The 16,923-nt window shown below is 41.0% G+C and overlaps 2 protein-coding genes across 4 annotated transcripts in view; one reads left to right on the top strand and one right to left on the bottom strand.

Moving 5' to 3' along the window:
• Positions 1-14,514, bottom strand: part of pygo (pygopus) — a 90,085-nt gene extending 75,571 nt beyond the window's left edge. Inside the window, exons 1-2 of the mRNA XM_012368161.2 lie at positions 13,697-14,514; positions 5,132-5,198 (exon numbers count right to left, since the gene is read on the bottom strand). The gene's annotated coding sequence lies outside the window, so the exon portion shown is untranslated. The remainder of the gene's footprint in view (positions 1-5,131; positions 5,199-13,696) is intronic.
• Positions 1-16,923, top strand: part of LOC105672899 (lachesin-like) — a 49,159-nt gene that overhangs the window by 23,926 nt on the left and 8,310 nt on the right. For all 3 annotated transcript variants that reach the window (XM_067354544.1, XM_067354546.1, XM_067354545.1), the window contains exons 3-4: positions 2,555-2,652; positions 15,560-15,806. In XM_067354544.1, the coding sequence (XP_067210645.1) occupies positions 2,555-2,652; positions 15,560-15,806 (345 nt within the window). The remainder of the gene's footprint in view (positions 1-2,554; positions 2,653-15,559; positions 15,807-16,923) is intronic.

Genomic DNA, 16,923 nt, shown 5'->3' with positions numbered 1-16,923 from the left:
TCATAATATCAGCGGCACTGCTTCCGCAAAATCGTCGGACCCCCCTCTCCCAGCGCAAACCATCCCGCGACCCGCCCCCTCGATACATCTAACTCTCGGTGCTTTCATGCACAGTCTCGTCGCCATCCGTCCGATGCGAAACCGACCGCAAAGATGTCCAAGTAGTTTCGACGTATTCCGGAATATCGCGCGTTTCCGGCTCGATCGACACAGCTTGCAGTCGCCGGCGGTCGGCGGCTTCTTCCGTTCGATGCAGCCGTGGCGACGCAACGGATGCTGCGCGCTCGGATGCATTTGCCCCGAGAGCATAACTTGGCGATGAGACGCGGTATTTGCAAACTTTGACTTCGGCGCGCGTGTTCCGATATTGCGCCACGTGCCATACGGCTGAATGTGTTGTTCGCTTAAACTCGTTTCGTCCTTTTTCTTTTTTTCTTCTCCCTCGTCCCACATTTCTACCATGGCTTCGCCAACGGGTAACGATTTCTTACTTATAAAAGTGTATCGCGCCTTTCCGCTTCGATTTGCACTCTTTTCCCCCGACGCGGGGGTATTCGATTTTACGGTGTGCTGCCCAGTGGAAAGAATTGCTGGCGTTTTCGTAAAATAAAGCTAGTGCATTGTTCTGGCGAGAACAAAAAGGATGGAATCAAGAAGAATGAATCTGAACTCTTTTATTACGGGAAAATTGGACAACTCCGACGATCAATTACGTAATTTTCCTCTAGAAGTAGAAAGATGATAAGCGAGAATCTCCACGTGAACTTGCCGGAGTTACTCACGTAACTTCTTTCAACATTAAACAATGAGATTCCGCAGGAGGAGACTCGCGATGAGATTTCAAGCGGCCAAAAGTGAAAAGTGAGTAAATTTCACTAACAATTATATGATTACCCACCAGATGTGACGGTTCTCGGATCTTAACGACATAATTGGAAATTAAATGACGTTCTTATAATGTAATATCGGCGACACTTTTAGCATGTAATTTTGATGCAGTTGATAAATGCGTAATTTCTCTCGTTATTTTCATGTTTCAGCTTTACATACAATACACAACATACTATAAGAGCTGTGGTATGTTTACAACATAACATACCACTTTGTATGAGGCATTTGCATCAGATACAAAACACACACACATACACACGGTGCACACGCACACACGTTCGCGTGAGCTTATTGTAAGCTATGGTACGTTCACGAAAGCCACGCGAACGAGGTATTCACAATATATTTTAGATTAACGCTATTGTGATGAAGAATTCATCAACGCCTCTCCATAGTAGGCGTTTTGATGAATATTCATTATTATATTCCTCATTTATATCAGCCTTGTAACGTGCATCTCGCGATTCCTATGCATAGAACAAACTCGGCGCATCACCGAAGAGCTACGTGAACGACCTGCAATTCGTGGCGCTTGACAGGAAATTAAAACTATACTTCACTGTTCGAAATACGGTATTATACGCGTCAACGAGCCGTTAATCGTCGCTATTGCGTCCCGTCACGTACGTTTTAACGAGAGTAACGAATCATGAACATCGAGGCACTGCGTCACTCCTCGAGTGGCATAAAATATTTGTCAAAGCAACGCGCGCGCACGCGCGCGCGCTAAGCTTCGCGTATAATAATTTATCGCGAGGCATGAACATTTAAAACATTATTTCATGTTATGGCAAATGGCGACAAGTTGGGAGAACGGGCGATAGATATTAGTTTAAAAATCTCGCTGCGACATGATGTATCGCGCGCACACGCGACGGTGTGTCGCCAGAGTATCAATAATGCATCGCGAAATATTTATTTTAGCCATCGCAACGTCGCTATATTACGAAATGAATTCAATTCTCGCGTACACGGTAAGCAACATAATAATAATTAGCGTTTACGATAATTACAACGCAAAACGCTCAAACGATTCGAATATTTCATTTTAAACTTTCATAAAAAGTAATATTTCCTTTTTTGCAAATCAGTGTAAATTTACACAGTTATTTCAGTACTGCCTTGATGTTTTCAATTTACCCATCAATGTAATATCTATTGTATACTACGGCACGCATATTCTGCAGCGATCATATTCAATAAAACATTCAGCGAACGGACAATGGCATAACTTGCGGTAACACAAAGTACTTTTATTCGGTTCAGTAGCTTAAAAAACAGTTCAAAATTTTAATATTCGACACTTTTATTACTTATTAAGATATTCAATAATGAATATTAAAAAGGGTAACAAACGCGTTGACCTCTCTCAAATATTTTGTTAAAAAATTATTCTGTACCCATCAAAGAATGTCATTAAAATTACGTCCGCAAATTCCAGGAAACTCTATATTATAATAGGTATAACTTAACTTTTATCCGGGCAATCTATTTCTAAACGTAAATGAACGATATTATTCCTCTCTTCTGGAACTTCATTCAAGAAAACAGTTCCAATTGAAATTTCATAAAGTATCAAAAGAGAATCACGTTGCCCGGGTAAGAGTCTCTAAATGCCTGAACTTAATTAGAAGCATAACGCGAAGCCTCCTTCGGTTCGCAGATGTGCCGAGCTTCTCCGAGCCGATCGGCAACGTGACCGCCGCCATCGGCAAAGAGGTCGCTCTCTCCTGCACCATCAGGAAAGTGGGAAATTACAAGGTAAGCAGCCGGCGAATTTTCGCAAGAAGAAGCGCGGCGCGGCGTCGACGCTCGCGGGAGAGCAAGCACCGGGGCGCTAATTAGCCGGCTTGGAAACGCATAAGCGCGCGTTGCCGGAGCGATAAGAGAATCTGAAATTCGGGTAATCCTGCGGAAATAAATGGGTCGCTCCAGGCTGCTTCTGGCAGATGTCAGGAGTGCGGGGAGGGGGTTGTCTTTTTGCGCATTCCAACCCACCGTTTCCTGTATTTTTCCGCGGGCGCGAGTTTTCCGTTCATTCGCTCGAAATAAGTCGAGATGATATACACCGAGATTTGCGATAAATAAAGAGAAACTAGTTACATATACCGATTCTTATTAGAATAATTGCATCAATGAATAATTAATTAATTAAAGATTAACTTTGTCTTTTCATGGCATCAAAAATGTAAATTTTTATATTTTGTGCGTAAGTCAAATAAAACATTTTAGGTCATTTTGTTGTGCAAAAAAATTCAATAATACCCGGCTTGTGTCAAAAAAATTCTTTCTCGCACATATCTACGGAATAAATCGTCCGGTTAGTACGATAAGCGGCTAATATCAAACACTGAAACAACTGTATACATTTCACGCTAAACCTTCTCGGCAATTCTCAGGAAATAAAGAGGGCGAGAAACAACGAGGCACCGAATACGAATCGCGCAGTATGTTTGGTAGCGCAATTTGCAACGCAAATGTATAAGTGCATTCAATAGGCCATACATAAACTGCTAGTGGCGCGTACAAATGTTTGTTTTTTTTTTTCAGGATATCGAAATTGCCACTTTGTTTTGGAGCATTTTGTCATCGACTGCAGCATTAAACTTATAATGTAGGTCGCGCAAATCAATTAATTACAGAGTTTAAAGTCAAGCCACGCGTGCACTAGCAAAATCATACGGATTGCTTTATGCAAATTCAGAGACATTGCGCGGCGGTGATTTTTTCCTCGCTTTGATGTGCGATTAAACGCGTTAAAGCTCGCGCGCGTCATCGCACTGCCATTATTTCATGTTATTTTAGCCATGACGCTTTTAACGCGCGACCGATACGCGGCCGCCTGTAAAATAAAATTCGATAACCGCAAATTTGTATGCGGCCGGATCGACTTCGCCGGCATGTAATACCAAACGAGTGAATACATCTTCGTCAATTGAACGCTAATTATAGCGGCGCCATGACGCACGAGGGTCATGCGAATTTTACAGAAAGCGTCTCATATTATCGTCCGGACGATCTAAAACGTAAAACAAAACGCGTGATAAAACGGCGAAACGGTAGACCGAATAATGGGAAAATAAAATTTACGGTATACAAAAACGGATTACACAGTAATTATGTAAATCAAGAACGAAAGCTTCGTTAATCTTATTGAAAGTAGACTGTATTTAATATATCAATCAAAATTTCATTTATTCAACAGATATAAAATAAAATTTACGCAATATGTGAGAAATATAATCTACCAATAACGCAAGTATTATTGGCTTGCATAAAATACAAAAAATATAGGAAACGTTAAGTTTTTTTAACATAGAAAACATAAAACAATAAAAAAAAAACACAAATTAATCAGAAAAAGTCTACAAAGCAATTACTGCGTATTCAAAAACAAAAGAACATGATATTATAAAAATAGAGATGTAAAAATTTTTGAAACGTAACCGATGAAATGAATACAGAACAATGTTCCATTGTTGCAACGCAAATGTAGAAAAAGCTACATAACAGGAAAAGATAAAAAGAGCTAATGGTCACGATGTTCAAATTTCGTATAAAAAAAAATTCATGTCGGTGGAATTCTACCTCGCGATTGGCGAGACAACAAGCCTCGCTTTCCGCATATTTTACGGACCTTTCACGGTAGATAACATTTCGGGCACCTCGCGAGAGGGTAGAATCGTATCTAAGCAGCTTAATTAAACGTTCGGGCGGCATAATACTCCGATACTCGCGATCCTGCCACGGCGTTAATGTTCAGCCAGCGTAATTATCCTGTTTAATTTATTCTACAACGTCTTGTAGTTTACGATCCAGCAATTCATTCTAAAGTACGAAATATGCGCGCGCCCGAATAACAACGATACGCCTTCACGATACGAATCGCAAACTTTCATCCACGGATTATAGCTATGCGCCACATATCTGGATTTTCTCTTTTTTTTTTAATCGCGCTTTACGTACTTTCACGCGGGTACAACAAAATCGAATACACTTCGCGGTTGGCTCGAAAACACTCTGGGCGATGGCTGTTTGCCGTTCGGCATACACACATACGACTAATACTTTTTACATGCTTGTGTGTGCGCACAGCTGTTTTTATACATCGCCATATCTCGGAACTATGTCCCGTCGACAAACAGACTCGCATATTTGTACACTATGGATAGGTAGTAATAAGAGTGCTTTATGTGCACACGGTTCTCGTAGTTAGAAAGAAACTGCAATAATGGCATACCTTTTAGTGAACGAACTATGTGGGCTCGATGCCAGTTATCAAGTTGCTTAGTCGCCGTACTTTCTACCTGCAACACATCGTAGAATATATATATAAATTTCTCTCTTTTACATTATATATAAATCTATATATAGGATTTAAAAAATTATTCGTTAAAAATAAGAAAGAGTAAAAAAGTTTGCTTAAATTTATAAAATATATTATACGCATATTTTATATATATAAATTTTATGTTAATACAAAAATTGCTAAGTCGTGCGAAGATATAAAAAAGAACCAAGAAAATTTAAATTTGCTTAATAATTCGCGATAACTTTAAGTATACACCTTTATCGTCGCGCATATTGCTAGTCGCTGCTCTCACCGAAATGGCGCGAAAAATGGGCGAGCAGGTGGTTATTCATCGCCTTTATACGTGTCGCGCAGAACACCGATGCAACACATGCGGCATATGCGACCGAGAACTTAGCCTCTGTGTAAAACGAAGTTGCGCGAATACAATTCGTACCCGCGGTACACACCGACTTCGCCGCGCCAACACGTCACTGGTTAAAACTTTGCAACACTTCACCCTCGCGCGCACTTAACACTTTAACGCCGAGAAGCTAAATATACATATACCCGTCTCTCAAACAATAGAGTTGTCGAATTGGGGACGTTTCGACGCGTAAAGCTTCTACTTTTCTAAAAAAACATATCTCTCTCGCCACCACGTTGTTATACGTGAAATCGAATTCGATATAAGCTCGGTAAACCTAGATTTCAATATCACGTACCCAATTTCTTTACACATATTTATTTCATTTTACGAAAATACCACGATTGCCATTTTCATTAAACAGAAAGCACGGAAAAACGGAATAAAAAATTTTGTTTCAAGTTTATACCGAAAATTGAGCTCGGGGAGATTATATTGATTTCGAGCTTTTATCTCTCCCGAACAAGTTATCTCTCGCATCGCTGCATATAGGTATTTGATTGCAAATACCTCGGTATTTAATATTTCTGTAGCTTACGTACGTTATTAAGAGCAGTTAATATTTGTGCAACTGGTTCAGTTAAAGTGTACATTCTGCCTGAAATAGCAAGGCTCAGCAGTCAAGCCTGAAAACGATCAGACGGAATATATAATCTCCGATTTAATAAATCTTCTCCCCATTCCTCATGGCAAATTAAAATTTCAGATTACGAATATCAACGTCGAATTTCCTCGGATATAACATAAACGAAATCATTTGTGCGTTCAACCGTTCTTAATTAGCACGGCTAATCAGATATTGCGATCGAAGTTTCATTTGTTGGACATCGTCAGCTAGCAAGGAAACTGACTCTAAAAGACGATCATAATGAATGAAAGGAAATGGAAGCAGCTGCCGTTACTGACACAAAAGTACGATCCTAAAAGCGTGCAATTTTCAGGAGATTATAAAACGCCTTTTGCGACAAGTAGATAAAAATTCGCGCGCGCACGCACACACTCGCACACAAATCGCACACACACCAAGATCTACACTTTAACAGCGGATCTTTCTCTCAGCGCGCTTTATCTTCGCGGAGAGTTCCTCAGTGTTTTCTTACTATTCTTGTGCTCGTCTCGACCGATCTTTCTAAAGCCTTCTACCTAAACGAAAAAAAGGCACCGACAAGCTTGAAGCTTTTAGTATCCGCGGCACCTTTTCAAGGAAGTAAAACGAGGCAAATCGCCGAGATGCAGCGCGGCAGACGGTGCCTACTTTCTTTTTCCCCCCGTCGACGCGAAAGACGGATCGAGAAAAAAATGGACGAAGATATCCTCTCTGTGAGGTGTACGTGACGGGCTCTGATCCCTTAAACGTTCTCATTTGCGCCGTCGCGAAAGTCGAAACGCGCGCTCGAAAGAAATCAAAGCCATTCTCTCGCATTTCAGCGCGAAGACAGACTAAGCGTGAAGTAGAATATCCGCACCATTTTCACTGAATTTTTTGCTACAATCTTGCAATCAGTTGCAGAAAAAAAATTGCCTTATTAATTTTTCCTCCGTTTTAAGTACGTCGGATATCAAGAAGTGTTTTCTCGCATTGACGATAGGAAATTCAATTCGTTGCTCAAGTCACGATCAAGTTAACCTCGTTATCCGATTTTCCTGTCTATTCATGTAATTACGGATATTGGCAAGCTCAAAGCGGATTAAATCAATTCACATAAGATCATCCATTATCGCAGACTAATGGTGAAATAGGATAGGCGCACGTAGACTAGGACCGATGAAACATAATAGCAAATATCCGATAAACATAAATCCACGAACGTTCTCTTCCTCGATATCCGTACGTAATCCAATTATATTTTAGACGATGTACGTGAAATGAGGGAAGATTGCAATCGTAAATGAACGTGAATACAGGAATATGAATAGCGGTCTTTCGAAAAGCGTGTCGGGACGAATTTACTTGCTTATGACGATTCATTTATCACCGTCAACTCTCTCCTCTCTCTCTCTCTCTCTCTCTTTCTTTCTGCATCGCGCGCGCGAGATATCGTCCTTTATAGTTGAGCGAAGTTGCAAGTTTACTAAGTCATATCTCACTGCCCACTCAGGAGAATGTTCACTTCCTTATTGTTCAGTGAATTTAACACGCGTTATGTAATGCGACCGCGACAGAAACACTTCTTTTTCGCACCGCAATCACGAAATGTTCTTCAACATGGCGGCAAATTACGGAATTATTCTTAGGAATATCTTTATTCTTTACCGTGTGTAATTTTTTAAATATTTAATCCCTCCTACAATACGCAATAATTAGTTGTATATCTCCTTAAAATCAACAGGCTCGTGTATTACATCGTCACGATCAAGATTACCGCAATAATGCTCGCGAGATCTTTTTGCGAGGAAGGAATTATGCACTGTCCTCCCTGTTTGCGAAGACCGGTAAAGAAACTCATCGTCGCCCGTCTTCTTGCCCTTCCGCCGTAATGCCAGTTCCAACGTCGACAATACAACGAGGAGAGAAACTTCCACGGATGGCGTTTCTCTTCTTTTTCGCTCTCGGCCTATTGCCGTATCCCGGACGTTCCCCATCAAGCGTCGATGAACGGAAGCATTTTCGAGGATGCCGAAAATGAGAGGGGGAGGATGGGTGCTCGCCTGGCAGCAGCACCGCAGATTGCTGGCGCGACGAGGGGGAACGCGAGCAGGCAGAACCACGAGGACGAAGGGAGTGAGAGGGAGGGAGGGTGCGAGTTGGCCGGAGTGGTGTTTCCCCAGGGTAAGCATGAGCATATACTTGCCCGGGGCTTATTCAGACAAATCGGTGATTGCTGCGAGCGAAAGGGTAGCTCCCGCCACTACCACCATCACCGCCGCCGCCGCCGCCGCCGCTGCTGCCGCCGCCGCCGCCGCCGCCGCCGCTGCCGCCAGCACTACTACTAGCACTCTTACCAACACTACTATCCGCTGACCGTCCATTGCCACCGCCATCAGCACGCCGCACCGAGGCACTACTCCGCGCCACAAACACATTGCGCTTCCTATCGGCGAGAGAACGAGAGAACGAGACATTATACTGAAATCCGCCGTGGATCCGGAGGGAGAGCGACAGAGATGAACAGCCACACAGACAGAAGAAGGAAACAGAGGCGGAAGTGGCAGAGTAGAGAACGAGAAAGACTGAAATGCAGTGTAGTGCGCGCGGATTCGAGATGGTGAGGATGCAGGAGAAAGAGGGAAAGAGGTGGAGAGAGGGAGAGAGAGAGAAAGAAAAGGCGGAGAGAGCGCAGTCGGACCAAAGAGGAGCCGGGGAGAGAGAAGAATGATTGTTTCCATGATTACAATGGAGAGAGAGGAAGAGGAAAAGGGGTGACGGTCGGACAGGAGAAGGGAGGAATGGGTGGGCGGCCGCGGGTAACGGGGTATGGGGAGCAATCTCTTAGCGCTAACGTAGATTCGTGGGACGCGGGGTCTCTCGAAATATTACACCGGAGGGGTACCGGACTCGCTCGACCGACCGACCGCCGTCGACGTGCCCACCGGGGAATTTCGTAACTGCGCGGGTAATGTGTGTCAGCCATCGAGCCCGTCCGTCCGGAGACGCTTTTTTCCCGGGGAAAATACTTTGCGCCTCGTTTGGACGGCGGGAAATGTGAGAAACTTACCACGGCCGTTTACTGTCTCTTTCCCTCTCACTCTCCGGTAGCCGCCGGCACCGGATCCGTCACGAACGATTCACGAAAGGGGAATAGAGGGAAAGATTTATACTCAAGCGACGAAGAAACGTAAGCCTTGGATTCAAGGTGCTAATGCTCTTACAAAGGCTAGCGGTGGAAATGGCGGTTGTGCGGTTCCGTCCGCGGGGAAAGAGTATAGAACTCGTTTTTAATTTATCAACCGAAGAAAGAGGAAGTCTTTCTCCGCGTCTCTTTCCGCGTTGCAAGCGAGCGCTTCTTGTTGCAACGAGCCCGTGGAAAATCCTCGGGATAAAAGCGAACCCGTAGACGACGGAGGTAATGCAACCTACGTACAGACGAACGTACGTACGAATAACCAGAGAAATACTATTTCAGTTATTAAGTTAAGGAACACAATGAAACTGCACGCTCGCTACAAGTAACTGTCTCTCTTTTTCTCTCTCTCTTTCTCTCTATCTTTCGAATTGCAATGAAAAGAAGAAAAATCGTGTAACGATTGGCCGTGCAGCGTTCCATCGGACGATCGGTTATCCTGCTCAAAGGACTCAAGCCGATTACGCATTGCCTCCGAATATCCTGCTAATCTCATTAAACTCTAGTTCCGCGCGCAATCACTCCAACGCGATCACCACCGATAGTAATTCGATCAAATAATTAGTTACTTGTTAACTATCTCGAACGTATTATTTAGCTAGTTTCCTTGACATGCATTACGTATAATATAAAAAATATTTCTTTCCCTTTATATCTGTCTCTTGTCTCTTTATATCGCTGCGATGCAAGTGCAATCGCCAAGTATTTTCTGCATACAAAGCAAATATAAACAATTTTAGAGCAAGTATAATTTACAATTCTTAGGATAAATAAATCAATTGCTTAACACGTTTCAATTATTATTTTTAGTAATGTGAGCTAGTTTTCTTTTAGTGCTAGCTTAGCTAGTTATCTTCGCGACCCATATTTTTAAAAATAATTAATACTATTTAATAATTTAATTTAAATTTAAATTAAAAAATCTATTGTGTATATTTTTGAATATGACATAAATTAATTCATTAATTACTATTTGACTTTTGTTCAACTCTTTTATCAGATCAAACGTCAGTTTAAAACATATCTCTCATTTATATTCATTTTTCATACAGCAGTAAATTGTATTTAAATATTCTTATCTGTTATTTTCATATTTAATTAAGAGACACTCTGCAGCGGTGCTGTCTACAGAGGGAGACGATTCGTATCTCTAACAGCCTAATTAATATTCAAGTCTCTTTGATGCAAAAGATTATCATTAAGCATCTTGAGCATCCATAATAGAAGCCGTCTTAATATGAACATAGCCTATCATCTACGTTCGCGACACAATTACTAATTAAATTTTTTTTTTAATTGAATATTAAGATAAAGTGTCTTTTCTCGGTTCATGCGATTTTATTTGCCAAAGAAATTTAATCATAAAATATTGATGTGCCATCTTCTTATATGCAAACAGATTCGTACTACGCATACAGATGTTTACTACATATTATTCCATCTCCGTAGAATGTTAAGTAATCCCCGAAGAAAATCTGATCAAAAATACATTTGAGGGAACAAAGTTATTTAAAAAAATATGTTCGTACCGCGTATTATTGATATCGCGACGAGAATAGAAGAAGAAACAAATGTTACCTGAAACGTGCAGCGAAATAAAAGTCTCAGATTTATATTTCATTAATTATCCCTTCGAATCTCTCGGAGATTATCTGCTACGGATATTCGCCGATTTTCAGGATCGTGACCATGCAAAATGCCGAACCAAGTCGCGATGTAAGCCCCCGGGAGCTTTTTATGCGATAAGCATGCCGTTTCCGCGAAGGGAGAAGACGGCATTATTCCAGGGATAGCATCGAACGAATCGTTATCTTCTCTCCGCGGAGATAATGACCTCGCAAGTCGACGTTGATAGCGCCTCCTCTCATTTCATGCAGAACAAAACTGTTGTTCCTTCGCGACAATGTACTTAAGGCACCATCGATAACGAAAGGATTCAAACGTCATCTCTCAGTTTTCTCTGCAATTCTTGTCCCTCTTTCTATGACTAGAGACATGAGTGTCGCATTTCCCGCGCGAATGGTCGTCTCTATGGGAAGCTCGATTTATATTGGACTACTTATGCATCGATTCGATTAAACTGTACGGCACACAGTTCACCGCTTTCTCTTTATCATGATAACAAATGGTACCGCTTTTACAAAAAAAATCACAATTATTTTTTCAATAAAGAAAACTCAAAAGTGTCTCCATTTTTTTCGCTTTTATATCACAAAACAGAAATGTCATTTCGAAATTAATTTTATCCTTAACCTTTGTGTGTTATAATACTCTAGTCGTATATTTCTATATTTAATTTTCAAAAACTTGTTTGTCAACATAGTTTTGTCAAAGTATTAATAAAATATTTAACTATATATTTATATGGCATTTTTATAATGTTATCAAGAGAAAAATATAAATAACATTTTATATCGACTTAATGGCGCACAAAAATTTTAAAATAATAATTTAATATAATCGTTACACATGCTACAATTCGAGTACCGATTTATATCATTTATTTCATATTCAAATCTTCCTCAAGTGATAAAATTAAACAGTTTTTGAATGTAATATTTTCAACAAAACTAAATAGAAATTGTAAATATAAAACCAATAATAATCTTCGAGAACAAAATTTTACTTCTCGTATGAATTTCGGTCTTGCATCATAACCGTGTGGTTAGCCGTATATTAACGCGTATCAAGTGGACACAGTATGTGTCCTCAAGGCCAATTAACCCTGTTTTAAGCGATCAAGCCCTTCGTCTGAGCTCGCCGCTGAGGTTGCGGCCAGGGTACACGCGTAGGTCGCACAGGTATATATGGGTAACACACACCGGTGGCGGTGTGCCCAGCACGGCATGTAAACCGGCCGCGTATGGCCAGAGGTGGTTATATAGGTCGCACAACAGTCACTTGAGATTAATTACCAAGTGCATCGTTAGAGATAACGCGACGAAGGCTGCGGCGGCGGTTAAGTGAGGCGGCTGCAGCTAGATACGACGTTAAATTGAACCTTTCGTCGCCGCTGATTCCTGCACTGCCGTCGCCGACCGCACCGGCCTGACCCCGACTCGGTGTAAGCCGAGTACAATATGCCGTACTTGCCTAAAAGCAATTACTGCCGACGTGCCGCATACACGCACACACACAGATACGCGCGTGGATATGCACTCGACGATAGTGCGCGATATAATATTGTTCGGAGAGAGCGTCTCGATCATACCGGCTTCGTCAAACCTATAACGGGGACACGAGCGAAAGACACGCAGGCGATATTTGATGTTAATCTCCGCACACGGTTGCTAGATATCATTATGGTATACGGATCGAGCTACATCACGTTAATAGCTTCGACAGACTCTTTGCAGAAATACAGGATGGATACTTTACTGAACGATCTCTCAGAATCTTCAAACTTGTATATTATGTATGTGATTATGAAATAATATCGCATCTTGAAAATAATATTGTCATAAATTCTAAATAAATATACTCTTTTATGAAAAAATGTATATTTAAACATTTCTGTTACCACAATTCGCAATAAAATGATTATTATTTGATAGATTGAAAACAATAATCACACACACACACACACACACACACACACACACACACACACACACACACACACACACACACACACACACACACACACACACACACACACACACACACACACACACACACACACACACACACACACACACACACACACACACACACACACACACACAATTTATAATAACAAACCTATATAACTTTATAGCATATGGAAAAGAAAATAGAAAAATCCTAAATTCTAAATGTTTAAATAAGTTTCCAATATTTAATGTAGATCTCAATTATAAATTAAATTATTCATGAAAAAAATAATCTTTTATTAAAAATTTCATAACACATAATATTTTCTTTTCATTTCTAATAAAGATAATTTTTGAAAAATTGTAGCAAACAAGGTGCCTTTTATAGTTTGTACAAAAATTGAAAATTTAATAATACCAATAATATAATATAGGATAAAAAAATACGTACATAAAATAATGATATCCGAAATACGTTCATATAAAACTAATAATTCTTTTTATTTCTTAAAAATCGGATTTCCTTGTTTGCGTTTAATCACGTTCAGTCTTTTTTTAGCGAAATGTCAAATTTAATACATTACACAATGCAGTAAAATAAAGAAATATTTTATTTCTTATTTAATCCACAAAAATAGACTAAAGATTAATACTTTAATTGTTCAACGATATTATCAAGTGTTATAAATAAATAAATAATAAGTCACATAATATAGCACTAAAATTTACTCACCAGCTGATGTCCAACCGCTGCAATCCGTCAGCTCTCTATTCCTGTTGCTCGAAGCACACTAATATACACAATTATAGCACTAATTATCACTTACGATACGACCGATTATTTTATACGACACTTCCGAGCGCACACACACACAACACAATACACTTTCAACGCAAAATATGAGAATTCTCGATTGTTACAATCTCGATTATTACACACGCGAAATAATTCTGTCTAGAATAACGCGAAATATGATGATCGCTGTTTAAAAAGCTTGAAAGACGGCACAACTTTACGTCGTTGCTGGAAGATTAGTTTCGGCGAACGATGACGAGCATATGATGTACTTTACGTATGGCGAAAAGATTACGTCAAGTTAGGTTAGGTTAGGTTAAGTCGCGATCACACCTTGATTTCACGATTCGACATTGCTGACACTAGCAAACTAATGGTACTACCAACATTGCCCACAGTGTAAATGGTGTCAACATTGCTGATAATGCCAGCAGTGCTGACAATGAGATATGAAAGAATTCTAAAGAGACAACTTCATACCGACGCTACCTTGCATATTGGCTAACAATGCAACGGACGCGATTAATTTTGAATGAATGAATGCCGAAAGATTGATCGATCGTACGCGGTATGATGCTTCACAATGTTTGTCCGTTGCTAGATTCAATACTGCCGACGATTCCGAGATATGCATAAGCGCAACAACTGCATCGTGCGGACGTTCAAAAAACGACGAGCAACAGCCGACGGGACGAACGCAATCCGTTTTACGAATGTTGAAAAACTAACAATCACGCGACCGCCATGCACTGTAACATTTCGTGACGACTGTGCGTCGTTGGATTCGACGTTGTCGACATTTGTTCGACGACGTTGTGTACAGAACTCACCTCGAAGAAGAAAAAACACACACGAAACACAGAACGACTTTTGCTCACGTCCGATCTTTCCGTCATATTCCTGTGAACTGATCTGCACACGGCCATGACGTCACATTTGCGATAATCACGTGACATCTGAATAGCGGTAATCACATAATATTCAAATTATTTTTCAAAAAATACACCACGAATTATTTGTATATCGCCAAGTTGTATAACTTTCGTTGTTATTACACTTGAAAGCCAGTATAGCAAGCTTAAAATAATGTTAGTTAAAAATAGATACACTATATTCCACGCAAGTAATTGTGTTAAAAAAGTCATACAAACAACAGATTAATCGGATATTCCATGGCACATCTACCTTGCTAATCTTTGAAAAATAAAACCGACATTCGTGCAGTTCCATTAAAGTCGCGCAAAAATAACAATTCGCGGAGAAAAGAGAACTTAAGTAAAATAACATCATCCTTCCAATAGCGATCTTCTGTATTATTTTTTAAAGTGGAAAGACTAGTTTCGAATACCGCAGAAAATGTATGGGCTGATAAATGACTTTAATTTCGTCACGGAAAACTGTCTTTTATTTATGCTAATTATACAGTTAAAAGATCCATTAAAAGAAAAATTTACTTCAAATTAATCGACGCAAATTTGTTGTTAAACGTTTGTAACGTGCGTTAATGACGGGACAGAGCTCATACATTTATGCGTGTAATCCCGCGAGAATAGTATGCGCGTGTCGTTATCAAGGAATAATTTATGAAGTCGCGATTGAAAATTCCGCAATATTCCCACATTTAAATCTCGATTAAATTTCAATCCATGTAGAAGGGACCGGCAATTATTCGACGATTGAAATTCACATCAGTCGAGAAAGAGGCGATCCCACATTCGATCAGCGAGAAAATCCACAGGGTGTTAGCCTCTCCTCCCCATTTTTACTAGAGAAAAATTCCGATGTATAAATTTGCCGTAGGTGGGATGGCTGCGTGCCGAGGATCAAACGATACTATCGATGGGTGATCGCCGGGTCACCCACTCGCCCCGATTCTTCGTCACCTTGGAGAACGCCAAGACGAAGAATCAGACGCAGTCGCGGGAGGACGAGGAGGCCACGTGGCAGCTACATATCCGCGCGCTGAAGGAGGCCGACCGTGGTTGTTACATGTGCCAGCTCAACACCAAGCCCATGCTGAGCCAGCTGGGATGCGTGGACGTCCTAGGTATGCCTAATTGCACGCGTTACGTCGCATTCCCGGGCCGACCAGGCAGGCCGGGTTTGCGGCCGTTGGATAGGACATCACATACGCACGTACTGCGTTTCGATTAGACCGGGTGCCCCGACGCCGGCTTTAGGGGTCGGAAAGTATGCGTGCCTCGCCGCTACAGCAGCGCGTTTGAATGGACCGTCGTGCGCACGTGTGCAGGTATTATCTATGTCGTGTGACATCGATGGTTTCTCTCGCCGTGCCTATTCATGCGTATAATGCATAAAGTGCCTGTCGTGGTATCTTTTGGTAAGTTATGACGGGGGGAGATTCGACGTTAACCGACTTTCAAAAAAAGCGCTGAAATGATGGCTCGTGAAATATCAGGACTCTTGTTTTCTCGTCTTTAAATTCTATAATCCCACCTGGGAATCTACTGAATGATTCAAGCGCGCGTATCATTTAATCTGATCTGATTAATGATGAATTACTTCACGTGTATTCCACAAGAAAATGTAATATCGATTCAACGCGAGTTAGTTTACAAGGAGCATTATCGGTCATATAAAAAACGGCTAACGGCTGCGCCTTAATTTATAGTTTAATTAAACGCGATAACGAAGTTCGAAAGTCTACCTGGCGGAGAGTATCCGCCAAGAGAGTGTTCACTGACTGCATCAGCTGATGGATGTTCACAGTACTTTGTGGCTCACGCGCAAACATCAAGCTAAACTGTTTCTATTAAATTTACATTATCCTTTTAACGCTAATTACACCGGCATAACACGCGCAACTCAATATTTACTACGCTCGACTTATACATCAGCAATATCGTAGCTGTCGCGTCAATTTCTCGTCGAGATACGCGCAGCGCGCTTCTTGCCGTGGCGTCATGAAATGTGCGATTTTTCACTTTTACATCACCAACAAATTCGGCAATAGATTTACGAATAATATCATCTATCTACTTCGTGCGTGAGAGGACGGACTCGGGGCAAAGGATTAAACGGGAATGCATGCCATCCGCGTGCGTGCCTGTGCGTTGTCGGACGCCAAAAAGCGGTCTTTCGCTGCCGAATGAAATGAAATTCCTTTGTGCGGAAACACGAGAAAATGCCATTCTTTTTTTTAC

The sequence above is a fragment of the Linepithema humile genome, chromosome 4 (assembly GCF_040581485.1).
Source record: "Linepithema humile isolate Giens D197 chromosome 4, Lhum_UNIL_v1.0, whole genome shotgun sequence".
NCBI classification, from domain to species: domain Eukaryota; kingdom Metazoa; phylum Arthropoda; class Insecta; order Hymenoptera; family Formicidae; genus Linepithema; species Linepithema humile.
Note: the sequence above shows the minus strand (reverse complement) of the source record. Positions and strands in the feature narration are given on the sequence as shown.